General features: G+C 28.5%; 2 protein-coding genes across 2 annotated transcripts in view; one reads left to right on the forward strand and one right to left on the reverse strand.

The window, feature by feature from the left end:
• Positions 1-184: 184 nt before the first annotated feature.
• Positions 185-1,433, reverse strand: LOC101513904 (cathecol O-methyltransferase 1-like). The gene is made up of 3 exons (XM_012714302.3): positions 932-1,433; positions 540-850; positions 185-443 (listed from the first exon to the last, which is right to left on the reverse strand). Exons 1-3 carry the CDS (start codon positions 1,366-1,368, stop codon positions 367-369), a joined length of 825 nt encoding a protein of 274 aa, XP_012569756.1. The 5' UTR covers positions 1,369-1,433; the 3' UTR covers positions 185-366.
• An 8,957-nt stretch (positions 1,434-10,390) lies between these two features.
• Positions 10,391-13,572, forward strand: part of LOC101514243 (ABC transporter C family member 5) — a 7,965-nt gene continuing 4,783 nt past the window's right edge. The window contains exons 1-3 of the mRNA XM_004494996.4: positions 10,391-12,867; positions 12,955-13,275; positions 13,364-13,450. Coding sequence (XP_004495053.1) covers positions 10,693-12,867; positions 12,955-13,275; positions 13,364-13,450 — 2,583 coding nt within the window. The 5' untranslated portion in view covers positions 10,391-10,692. The remainder of the gene's footprint in view (positions 12,868-12,954; positions 13,276-13,363; positions 13,451-13,572) is intronic.

The raw sequence follows: 13,572 nt of genomic DNA on the forward strand, positions 1-13,572 counted from the left end.
ATCTAATAGTGCGATAGATTTTTCGGTCGTGCTATTGTTAGGCATAATAGGAAGAAATGCTTCCAAAACTATCACCTTTCCATCATCAGGAATAGCATCATAGCAATTCTTCAAGAGTTTTAAAGAGTATTCATCGCTCCAATCATGAAGTATCCACTGTAAAATTTAATTAGTCTAATTAATTGGTTATATAGAACTTTAAATAAAAAACTATTTGTTGAACAATATAATTGAACTTTTTTTATACTTATTATTTATATTTTCTTCATCCCATAATAACTCACAGTAATTTGATTATTTAACACATATTAACAGTAGAATCTTAAGTTCTAATTTATATAATTTTTATAGAGGTTATTTGTTCCTCTAGCCCCTGACCTTCATAAAGACGACATCTCCATTGGGCACACTTTGAAACATATCTCCACCAATGTGCTCCACTCCTGCCCACATTCAATTGATGCATATATAACCGATCATACAAACTTATAAGCCACATACTATTTATTATATATATAGAGAGAGAGCATCATATATACCGGGATAGGAAGGGGCATGTTGTATGACATGAGGCAAGTCGAAATTGATACCCTTTATATGAGGGTACTTTGAAGTTATCATGTTAATGCTCATCCCAACACCTCCACCAACATCTACAACTCTTTTTACCTCCTCAAAACCTTTGTAGCATTCAAGAACCTTCTTCATAACTATAGTGCTGTGATTCATCATCGCTCTATTGAATACTTTATTGAACCTCGAGTCCAACCTACAATACTCAAATATATCTGCCCCATGAACCATCTTGAATGAATTACCCCCTTCCCGAATTGCATCATTAAACTGCGACCTAATTAGTAATTAATTAATAAATTAGTAATAGTTTAGAGCCTAAATATAACATTAAGATAGAAAGAAAAGGAGAACTAACCAGACATCTAAATATATTTTATCATTAGTTAATGCTAACAAAGGAGCAAGTGAAACACCATCAGAATTAGGAGCAAAGAATCTAGCAACAGGAGCCATAGTGTATCCAAGTTTTTGTTGATCTTGAAGGATAGAACAGTTGAGGATAGAGTGAGAGGTAAGAAGAGCAAGAATTCGATCTAACATTCTAGCAGCTTCTTCTGGATTATTGATATTGTTAAAGGAAATACGCGAAACAATATCGTGGGCAGAGAGTGGAGCACCTTTACCTGCTTTTTGCAACACATCAAATATCCCAATCTCAGCAGCGGTTTGAAGTGCCATCGAAAGCGTAATAGAGGTACTAAGCTGCATAGCATACGAGAAGCTTTCAAATTCATCTTCTTCTTCATCTTCTTCTAACTCAACAACATCCTTCAAATTTGAAAGGTTTGCCATATGGACTTCAAATTAATTTCATAAATTTTACTACCAATTGCGTCACCTTTATAGTTTCTAAAATCATCAAAATACTTACGCGTGTCTTTCGAACTTGTCCTAATCTCACAATTCATCACATGCTATACATTGTAGCTTTTCAAAATTACTCAAAATTATTAAATTCAACTTATTTTAATGCCATTAAATATCTATTGTTTCAAATTAAACTCTATTTAATATCTTTGTTTAAATAACTAAATTGTATTTAAATAGTTATTCAATTTCTCGTGTCTTGTTAATTTTTAAAAAATCACTTCCAAGATTTCCTTAACGTAAATAACAATGATTTTGATTCTTCACTATTTAGGACACTGTTAGTTTACTAATTTCTAATTAATTAAATGTCTCACTTTCAATCTTTCACTAGTGCATCTAACTAGAGAAAGATGAAAACCGATAATAGGTTAAAAAAAATTAAAATTAAAAAGTTTCAAACTTCATCTTCTTCATTTTGTTTGTCAACTTCCTTAATTCTAATTTTTTTCCCCAATTTCAACTTCATTTTGTGCATTAGCGCCATTATTGGGGAACTCCACAACATTAACATCACACCAAATACCTTTTGGTCCATGTTTAGAAAATTAATAAATGACTTTAAATTCATCAAATAGAAATTTGAGACTCTTTTTAGTCTACAGTTATTTTGGTTCTTGTATAGTAACATGTCAAAATAATTGTTGTTATTTTGAGTTTTTTTTTTTTCCTTCTAAATCAAGACTAAAGTGAGATCTATCTACCTAATTAAACCTAATTAATGAACAAAATAGTGATTTATACAATTTATTTATATTAATTTATTGATATCAAAATGCTTGTAGTCTTTATATTTTCCTTTTCATAAGTTCTATTCACGGTAGATAATTTTATTTAAGACGCGTTATACACTATATGTATATATTTCTTTCATTAGAGATTTCGAACTCGAGTTCAGTAAATTGTGAGAGTCTAATGAATCTCTCTAGATTCAACTCTCGTCGGTCAATAACTAGTATTCTATAAATACTATAATTAAGACTGAATTACTCTTTTGGTCCGGTAACTTTTTTTCTATTTTATTTTAATCTTTTAAAAAGATTTGTTCCATTTTCATCCCTTAAAAATATGGCCAGGTAGCTGCGTTAGTCATTTTCGTCGGATTTATTTAAAAAATATTAAATAATGACAGCATATTACACGTCACTAAGCAATATATGAGATTACAAATAGAATAAATTAGAGTGAATTGAAAAACAATATCCAAAATAAATAACTCATTCATCTTATTTCCAAACTCATCCACTTTATTCCCAAATCTACTTTTTCTTTTTAACACCACAAAAGTTAGGAATTTTTTTTTTTGGAATATTCTTTTTTTTAATATCAAAATGTCCCATTTCACTCTCGGTTTTATACATCAAATTGTCATATTTTTTGGACCCAATAGGAGGTCACTGGTCCAGAGTGCGACCAGCTGAAGACCACCCTGAAATTTACCTAATTAGAGGTCGCTGGCCCAGGGACGATCGGGTTTAATTTTTTGGGGGTCGTTTTATGCATTATTATATTAATTAAATATATTTAATATATTAACAAATAATAATAATAAATAATAATAATAATATTATTATTATTAAAAAATGATTACAATTAAAAATAGTAAATTATTTTATAAATTTCAAAGAAAATACATTAAAAATACTAATCGGGCAATTGTTTATTTAATAAATTAAAACTAATTATAATACTTTTAAAAATAAAATGCTAATATGTAATAATAATAATAATTTGCTACTTACCAAATTGTACAATTTATGATTAATCAATTTGCTAAAATTAATTTGATATTTATCAAATTTGCTACTTACCAAATTGAACAATTTGCGATTAATCAATTTGTTACCAAATTGTACAATTGATTAATTTTTTCATTAATTTTCTTATTTAATGGTAAAATTAATGATTAATCACAAATTGTTAAAATTAATTTTCTCATTAAATATGATTTTGTAAATTGATTAATTTTCTCATTAATTTACAAATTGATTTAATATCAAAAAAATTTATTCGTGTGATTGGTAATTGAAACTGCATTACCTTATCTGTTTTGTCACATTTATTCAACCGCATTAATTTTGATATATATATTTTGTCACGTTACCAATCACACGAATCAACTTTTTTGATATAAATTAATTTATCTCAAAAGATAAAATCAAATTAAATATATTCATCTTCCAAAGGTATTTTAAAAATATCTTTATATAAAATGATTAAATTATGTTCATTTTTTACTTTTATTACTTTATTAAATCAATTTTTAAATTAATGAGAAAATTAATCAATTTACTAAATCACATTTAATGATAAAATTAATTTTAGCAATTTGTGATATATCATCAATTTAACCATTAAATGAGAAAATTAATCTATTGTACAACTTGGTAAGTAACAAATTAATTAATCGCAAATTGTCCAATTTGTTAAGTAGCAAATTTGTTAAGTAACAAATTAATTTTAGCAAATTGATTAATCACAAATTATACAATTTGGTAAGTAGCAAATTATTATTATTATTATTATTATTATTATTATTTATTAGTATTTTGTTTTTTAAATATTGTAATTAGTTTTATTTTATTAAATAAACAATTGTTGAATTGTATTTTTAATGTATTTTCTTTGAAATTTATAATAAAATTTACTATGTTAAATTTTAATTATTTTTAATAATAATATTATTATTATTATTACTTATTAATGTATTATTTATTATTGTTATTATTTATTAATGTATTATTTATTATAATTAATTATTAATTTAATTATTTATTAATATATAAAATTAATATAATAATGCATAAAATGACTCTAGAAAAAATTAAATCCTAGTAAGAGGTCGCGTCTGGGTCAACGACCTCCAACTAGGTCCATTTTAGAATGGTATTCAGCTGGTTGCACTTTGAGTCAGTGACCTCTTATTGAACTCAAAAAGTAGGACAATGTGATATATAAAACTGAAAGTGGGGTATTTTAATATTAAAAAAAAAAATCCAAAAAAAATCCCCAAAAGTTACTATTACCAACTCAAAACAAAAAACAAAAAGTAGATCCGATATCAACATTAGAGAAAATATTTCTTAGAATAAAATCTTAAAAAATCCAAATTTTAACTACTACAAAAGTAGAGAACAAAACACAAAAAATAAAATTAGTGTTGAAGATTTTTCTAAATTTGCTTTTGATTTGTTGAATCATTTTTCTAGATATTTTTTTTTTCTGTTGTTTTTCTTCATGTTTAAAGAAACTCAAAAATAAAAATAGAGAAAGATGAATTTCAGTTATTGTTACCTATTTTCTTTCTTTATTATTTATTTTAGATTTCAAGGATGTTACGAGTTTGAAAGAAAATATGAATTTGAAAGAGAATGATTTGAGTTTTGTCTAATTAAAATATACTTTTTCTTTCTTTCTTTCTTTCTTTAATTTTTTTTTTTTTTAGTTTGGATGTAAAATCTGATGAATTTACTATGGTGTTGTTGGGATGTTTATAAAAAAAAATGGTGTTGTTGGATGCGTACGAGTATGATGTTGAGGGATTAGGCAATTTAGTCATATGTGATAATAATTTAATGTTTTTCTAATAAAATTAATAAATATGACGGAAATGACTAACGAAACTTTATTTATAGACCAAATCAAAATATAAATTATTTAAAGAGCAAAATGAAATCTGAAAAATAGATAAGGAAAAAATGAGAGTAATATAACCAATAATTAATTAATTATGATGAATCTAGAAATGTGAATATGTGATATATTTTTCGATAGCAATTTAAGATATTTTCAACTCTATTTAAGACTTTTCTAGTAGCGGTGACAAATCTAGAAATGTGTTAGTTAGACCAAGGTCACAAAATTAAATCATAAATAGTACACGTTTAAAATAAGAAAAGAATAGTTGTACGTGTATTTTGATATAACCATCTATTTTAATGAAAAGTGCATAAATAATTATCTCTCATAGATAAAAATATCATTCTCATTATACTTATATATTTCTTGATATATTGAGTGGGAGTGGTGATATATTAACTTTGAGAGTGACATTTGTTGTCATAACCATTTTCATAATTATTTGCAGATATTATATTTAATCAATTCAACTATTAAATTAATAATTCTTATTAAATCGATCAAAATTATAAATTTTAAAAATATTTAAAAATAATTAAGACACTTTATCAAGTAAGAGCAATTCAATGAAAAAAATATTTTTTTTTTAATAATACAAGTAAAATATTAACTATGAAATTTTATAATTATAATTTTCAATTTCTATAATTTTTTATATCCATAATCGCTAAGATAATATAAAAATAATTCAATAATTAGAGTTGTTTAATTTAATAGCTACAATGAGTTATAAAATAGAATGACTATCACAAAAGTTACTCCTAAAATTAACACATTCACTATATATATATATAGAGAAATGTTATTTAAACACAATTTTAAACACAAATACAAACACAACTACGGTATACGTATACGCTATACACATTTATACATATTTATATTCTCTCTCTTCATTAATATACCTTTGTTACTCTCTCTTCATTGATTAACAATAAAATCAAATTAAACACCACAATCTCTCTCTTCTCTCTTTCTTTTCTCTCTTTTCTCTATAGTCTTTTTCATCTTTATCCATCTTTTTCCTCTTTCATTCTCTCTTTTCTCTCTCTCTTTCTTTTAGATGAATCAGCTAATTTTTGTGTTGACCTAGATTTTATTTTTCACTTGTATTTTTTTACACATTGCTCTCCAAATCTACACTTCTTAGATTTTTATTTTATTATTTAAAATAGATTTTTATTTTATTTTAGTTCTTCTGATATTTTCTTAATGGTTTACTTTTGTTGTTTTTGGCTCATACACGGTTTTCTGGGTTTTTTTTTGTTTCATTTTCTGGTTAATAGTGTAAACATTATTGGTTAATAAAGTATAATAAGTGGTTAATGCATTATTTTCGTCTAAAAGTTAGGGTTGTGAATTGTTAGTCCATATTAAGTTTAGTGCATGTTTCTTAAAGCCATTAACCAAATTTATATTGTTTGATTAGAATGACCAAACTTTCTGTTCAAATTCATTAACCAAGTTGTGTAAGGAATTAACCATATTATTTTAAGTCATTAACCAAATTTATATTTTGTTTGATTATAATGTCAAAGTTACTTCATAAAATTTTTGATTAAAATAAGTAAATAAAATGAAAAAGGAGGAATTATGAAAGAAAAGAAAGATGAATCTGTAAAGTTTATTTTATAGAGGAAGAAAAAAAAAGTAAAAAAAGAGAGATAAAAAAGGGGAAAATAAAAAGAGGGAGAAATTAAATAAAGAGAGAGATTGTGTAGAAAATATAAAAGAGGAAAATTAAATGAAGAGAGACTATGTGGGAGCCACATGTATTTGTGTTTGTATTTGTGTTTAAAATTGTGTTCAAATATCATTGCTCATATATATATGTGTGTGATAAAGATTTTACAATAAATATTTTTCACAATTATACTCTAGTTTCATTTTAAAGATGAAATATTATTTTTGTCAAAATTACAATGCGATAGAGTAATTATACCAAAATCATTACTACAAAAAAACACATATAGGGGATATTTTTTTAAATCTCCCATAAATTCATTTAAAAATTGATTTTCTCCCATCAATTGTAATAAAATCTCTTTAAATCGGAGTGGTTCAAAAAACCCAACTATTTGGACACAAATTTATCTTTTTAAGATAGATTGTAGCAAACATTCATCCATTAGTTTTGAAAACTCGGTTGAAAATCTCTATAAGAAGGTTTCAAACCTCCACTAAATAACGTTTTTTAGTGCGTTGTCAATACAAAGTTATAATTATATATATATATATATATATATTTAAAATGGAATTATGTATTAATTGTTAAAGATTGTGAATGAAACACGTGACAATTGAAGGATCCAATTGAGACAATATATTTATGAAATATTAGTTCAGCCGTAGAAGTTTGATATCATTATATAAAGTTTTTTTTTTAATCTCTTAAAATTATACTCCTTCTAAAATAAAATATAAATATATAATAGTTAAAAATTTGATATATTTAAATTTTTAACAAGTGCACTAATTTCATTTGTTGGTATTTTTCAATTAATTATTAGTGTGAAACGTGATTGATTAGTATCTAGGGACAATGTGATTGTGTGTTCACAGTAACTATAATTAAATATTAGTGTTTTGTTACTAGTTTCGGTATTTTAATAAATCTAGATGTAGTTGCATTTAATTTAATCTTTTAAAAGAAATTATGTTAGGTATAATGTTTGGGGACATTTGAAGGAATTATCTCATATCTAAAATGTTATAAGGCTGCAACATTGCATGGAAGATTTGGCGTGCAACACTATAATACAAGGTGTGAGCCTCATATATGATCTATTGAAATCCTAAAAGCACATGGGTTTCCCTTCAATTTTGTCTCATCACTTATATCAATGGGTCAATGTTTCTTTATCTCATAAAAATAGAAGTGACTTAAAAGTAAGATAAAAGAACATTTTCAAATTATGATGGTAGAATGTTCTTATAATTAACCTATTTACTGTATTAAGGAATATTTTTATCAGTTCAGTAAAATGACTCTAATCAATTTTGAAAAAATAATTATTTTAAAATTGATTTATTAATTAATGTCATTTATTGAATGAATATTTGGTGAGTATTCAAGATATTGTTTTGATCTAATTAAGAGACAAATTATACGAGATGTCTATTTTGATTGAACAACCTGCAAATCTTCAATTAATAATTTGCAAGTGCATTCACTAAGCAAATTAATGACAAAATTTGAAGCCCAAAATAAATAATGTCTATCCTGATCAATACGTAGAAGGAATAACATATTAATGGCAACAAATCTTGCTTAAAAAGATAAAAATACACCTTGAGGCTTGAGATACTATTGAAGTGATACTTGCATTTGCTCCTATAAAAATAACTATATTTTCAATGGTCACATGATTGTTCAACAATGATTGTGGCTCACTTCAGCTTATATAAGAGAAAAAAACATTTTAGTCCCAAGTAAATATTATGATATGCAAATAACTAGTTTTTTTTTCTCTCTCTATATTTCAAGAGATCAATAAAAACTTTGCATGACACCTTGAATTTTTGTCCAACCACCAAATTCTCATTTCAAGTTGGTCAAGAGGTTCTCCTCATCTCTAAATAGAAGCATCAACAAAACTTAAAAATTAAGAAGCCTTGTTTAATTAATCAAATCATTTATATCCTTTTAATGATGCTTGTCAAATACTCTTTTCAAAAAGATTCTAACTCTCTTTATCAAGATTTGTGGATCGCAATATCGTAGTGGGATGATCTTATCTCTTTCTCAAATTAATTAGAAGTATTCTCTCACTATTAACTACAAGAATCTTCATTTTGAAGACTGAAGAGACTACATTTCAATATAATTCACATTTAAGTGCAAATATCTTGGTCTTTTTAATTTAAATACACTTCAACTCTCATAACAAATATGAGAATCACACATTTTGAGTGTGTTCATATAATCATACTCTCAAATACAACTTGAGTATAACTCCGATCCTAAACACAATCATATTCGTTTGAAACATCCTCAACACTTTTCTTTAAGTTAGATTAAGTGAATTTATGTAAGCATGTCTAGGCTAACAAAGTATATGTTCTAAACTTACATACTAAGACTTTGATAATACAAGTTGTATAGAACTAATAGTGATCTAAGAAAAACTGTTAGTGTTGAGAACGTTTTTTACTCAGTAGGATAATAATTTTTTTTACAAAATGTGAGAAATAGACGTAGCCCAATGTTAAGAGTAAACTAAGATAGTTTATTAAATGTATTTTATTTAATTTTATTAATATAATTTTATTTTAATTATTTTTTATTTATGAAATTAACAATTATTAATTCTTATAAAAAAATAAAATAAATGACTATAAATACCACCTCCTATGAAAAAAAATTGTCCTTTATATAGTTACAAGACAGAGATGCGAACTCCGAAAAGATCAAACAAAAAAAGTAAAACATTTTTTTATATATAAATTTCAATGTAGGATATAATAAAAAAATTTAAATAAAAATAATATAAAAATAAAATATTATAGAATATAACCTAAAATATCACATTAAGATCAAATAAATTTAAAAACCTTGAAATATAATTGACAAAATTAATTTGTATTTAATAAATGATTTTATAATTTAAATGAATTGAATTACTAATATTGTTAAATATTTTAATTAATTTATAACTATGACTAAAAATTTAATTTAACCAAATAAAACATTTATCTACGTTAAAAAATATAATATAACATGGACCTATCATAAACCATAAAGTATAGGTAGTAAACTCTTAAACTATTTTCGCCGTAGAGTGTGAGCTGGATTCCACTACCGCCCACGCCCCGTGTGGCGTGTGCTCACACTCACACATTCCTCACGCATTTATTACTACTACAAATGTACACATATATCTTATAATAACTCAATCAACCGTCTAGTTGAATCTCTTCTTTAGTTAAAAATAAGTATATTATCCTTTTGTATTAATAGTAACTTTTAATTAAGTCTAACATGTAGGCAAAAGTTAAGTGGTTGGATATTTCTTTCTCTTTTGCCAAATACAAACATTATTGTTATTATTATTGTTTTCCACCTGTAGATGACGAAACATTTTGTAGTTCTAGCAAAGCACCAAAAGGGAATTTGCTTTTGACCTTTGTTTTTTCATCTACCGAAAATACCCCCATTTTGAGATCACCTGCTCCAAGTGCAAAGCTTTCTATTCTCACACGGAACTTCTTCTTAACAACACACGCCACCATATTAAACAACAAAATTATTATTATTGTTATTATTATTATTTTATACCCATTATTATATAATGATTATTTATTAATTAATACTGCAAGAAAGAACAGAGCAGAAGAAGAAGTAAGAGTTTGTTTTGTCTCCTCATCTTCATAGCTGTCATTGTACATTGGCGATCATAACAACCAATTTAGTAATAATAATAACAATAACCCAGGTGCTGCGTTCTGTATTTTTCTCAATTGGGTTTCTCTCTCTACCTTCAAATCTTCATTTTTATTCATCCCTCTTCTTCCTCTCACACACTTCATTTCCCTAAATTCTATAATGCTCTTCTCGCCGACCCAACATTTTCATTTTCTTTCATCTTCATCCATACACCCTATTCAATAATGGGTATCGCACAATTTCTCCGAAAAATCTCACCTTTTGAAACTTCTTCTTCTTCTTCTTCTTCTTCTTCTTCTTCTTCTTCTTCTTCAGGGTCGTTGAATGTTCGTTCCAGCATGATTATGGGTTTATCTTTATTGGAACTTGCAGCAATATGCGTCAACTTGACTCTTGTTCTGCTGTTTCTCTTTCTTTTCTCGTTGAGAAAGATTTTTCTGTACCAAGGAATTCAAATTGGGAAGAAGGACACTGCAGATAATCATAGGATTCATACCCCAATTTGCGTTGTCATTGATGGAGAAACACAAACACGTCATAATATTTCAATAGGTGCTTGGTTCAAGTTATCTGTGTTTTCTTGTTTCTATGTTCTGTTTGTGCAAGTTTTCATTTTGGGGTTTGATGGGGTTGCTTTGATTTTCGGTGAGGCTAATGGAAAACTATTAGTACATTGGTCTCTTCTTTCTGAGTCAGGTTCAAATGTTTTGGCTTGGTCTGTGTTGAGCTTCTCAGCTTTGAATTGCAAATTCAATGTGTCAGAAAAGTTTCCACTTTTGTTAAGAGTTTGGTGGTTTTTATCATTTGTTATTTGCTTGTGTACTTTGTATGTTGATGGAAGAGACTTTTGGGTGGAAGGTTCTATGTATCTTAGTTCTCATGCTGTTGCAAATTTTGCTGTCACACCAGCTCTTGCTTTTTTAGGTGTAGTTGCAATCAGGGGTGTTACTGGTATACAAATTTGTGGAAACTTAGAACTTCAAGAGCCATTACTTGTTGAAGAAGAAGAAGAAGAACCAGGGTGTCTCAAAGTTACTCCATATAGAGATGCTGGACTTTTTAGCTTAGCCACTCTTTCATGGCTGAATCCACTTCTTTCCATTGGTGTAAAGAGACCACTTGAGCTTAAGGACATTCCCCTTGTTGCACCAAGTGATAGAGCCAAGACAAGTTACAAGGTTTTGAATTCTGCCTGGAAGAGATTGAAGGCTGAAAATCAAAATTCTTCTAAGCAACCTTCATTAGCTTGGGCTATTCTCAAGTCATTTTGGAAAGAAGCAGCTGTGAATGCCGTCTTTGCTGGTATGAATACTTTGGTTTCATATGTAGGTCCATACATGATTAGTTACTTTGTTGATTTCTTGAGTGGTAAAGAGACTTTTCCTCATGAGGGTTATATCCTTACTGGTATATTCTTTGTTGCAAAGCTTGTAGAAACATTGACAACTAGGCAGTGGTATTTAGGAGTAGATATATTGGCTATGCATGTTAGGTCCGCTCTAACAGCAATGGTGTATAGAAAGGGACTTAGACTTTCGAGCTCGGCGAAGCAAAGTCACACAAGCGGCGAGATTGTTAACTACATGGCTGTTGATGTTCAGAGGGTAGGTGACTACGCTTGGTACCTTCATGATATGTGGATGCTTCCTCTGCAGATTGTTCTTGCACTTGTGATTTTGTATAAGAATGTTGGAATTGCCTTTGTTGCAACGTTGTTTGCTACAATCATTTCCATTGCTGTCACCATTCCTGTTGCTAGGATACAAGAAGAGTATCAAGACAATTTAATGGCTGCTAAGGATGAAAGGATGAGGAAAACGTCAGAGTGTTTGAGAAATATGAGGATTCTTAAGCTTCAAGCTTGGGAGGATCGATATAGAATAAAATTGGAAGAAATGCGCGGAGTAGAGTTCAAGTGGCTAAGGAAAGCACTCTATTCTCAGGCTTTCGTAACTTTCATGTTTTGGAGCTCGCCTATATTTGTTTCGGCCGTCACGTTTGCTACTACCATATTTTTAGGAACTCAGCTCACTGCGGGCAGTGTTCTCTCAGCTCTAGCTACTTTCAGGATTCTACAAGAACCTCTCAGAAATTTTCCGGACTTGGTATCAACCATGGCGCAGACAAAGGTTTCTCTTGATCGCCTATTTTGTTTCCTGCAGGACGAAGAATTACGGGAAGATGCAACTACTGTCTTGCCGTGTGGAACTTCTAACATCGCTATAGAAATTATGGATGGTGTCTTCTGCTGGGACACTTTTTCCGCTAGGCCTACTCTATCGGGAATACATATGAAAGTCGAAAGGGGGATGAGTGTAGCTGTTTGTGGCATGGTTGGTTCCGGGAAATCAAGTTTTCTTTCTTGCATCCTTGGAGAGATTCCCAAACTTTCTGGTGAAGTATGTTGTTATTCCCTTGGCATTTGAAATAACATTACTCTTCTTGTATATATCAGTTTTGACAAGAAGAACCGATTTATTTTGCAGGTAAGAGTGTGTGGTTCTGCTGCATATGTTTCACAATCAGCATGGATACAGTCAGGAAATATAGAAGAAAATATTCTGTTCGGAAACCCAATGGATAAAGCAAAGTACAAGAATGTTATCCATGCTTGTTCACTGAAAAAGGACCTAGAACTTTTCTCACATGGCGACCAAACAATAATTGGTGATAGAGGTATAAACTTGAGTGGTGGACAGAAGCAGCGGATTCAGCTTGCACGAGCACTCTACCAAGATGCCGATATTTATCTCCTTGATGATCCCTTTAGTGCACTTGATGCCCACACTGGATCAGAATTATTCAGAGTTAGTTTTCCTTAAAAATTAATGACACTGTTTAAATTAATTGGGTCAGGGTGTTTTTCTTAATCGGCGACATGTAATGTAACTGCAGGAGTATGTATTGACAGCATTAGCAGATAAAACTGTCATTTTTGTGACCCATCAAGTTGAATTTCTTCCAGCTGCTGATATGATACTGGTATGACTCTATGCTTTTGTCTTGCACATCTTGTGTTTGTGCATTAAGAGGCCTGGTGTGTAATACCTTGAATAACTAGAATTATGGTTGATTTTCACCACTATCATTTCTGTACTACTTTA

The sequence above is a fragment of the Cicer arietinum genome, chromosome 4 (assembly GCF_000331145.2).
Source record: "Cicer arietinum cultivar CDC Frontier isolate Library 1 chromosome 4, Cicar.CDCFrontier_v2.0, whole genome shotgun sequence".
In the NCBI taxonomy this organism is placed as follows: domain Eukaryota; kingdom Viridiplantae; phylum Streptophyta; class Magnoliopsida; order Fabales; family Fabaceae; genus Cicer; species Cicer arietinum.

Bases quoted from the DNA above. Each gene is read 5' to 3' on its own strand.
- LOC101513904 (XM_012714302.3), bottom strand. From the start codon at position 1,368: ATGGCAAACCTTTCAAATTTGAAGGATGTTGTTGAGTTAGAAGAAGAT. The intron at 851-931 runs GTTAGTTCTCCT...ATTACTAATTAG, and splicing joins AAAATATATTTAGATGTCTG to GTCGCAGTTTAATGATGCAA. The intron at 444-539 runs GTATATATGATG...GAATGTGGGCAG, and splicing joins ACATGCCCCTTCCTATCCCG to GAGTGGAGCACATTGGTGGA.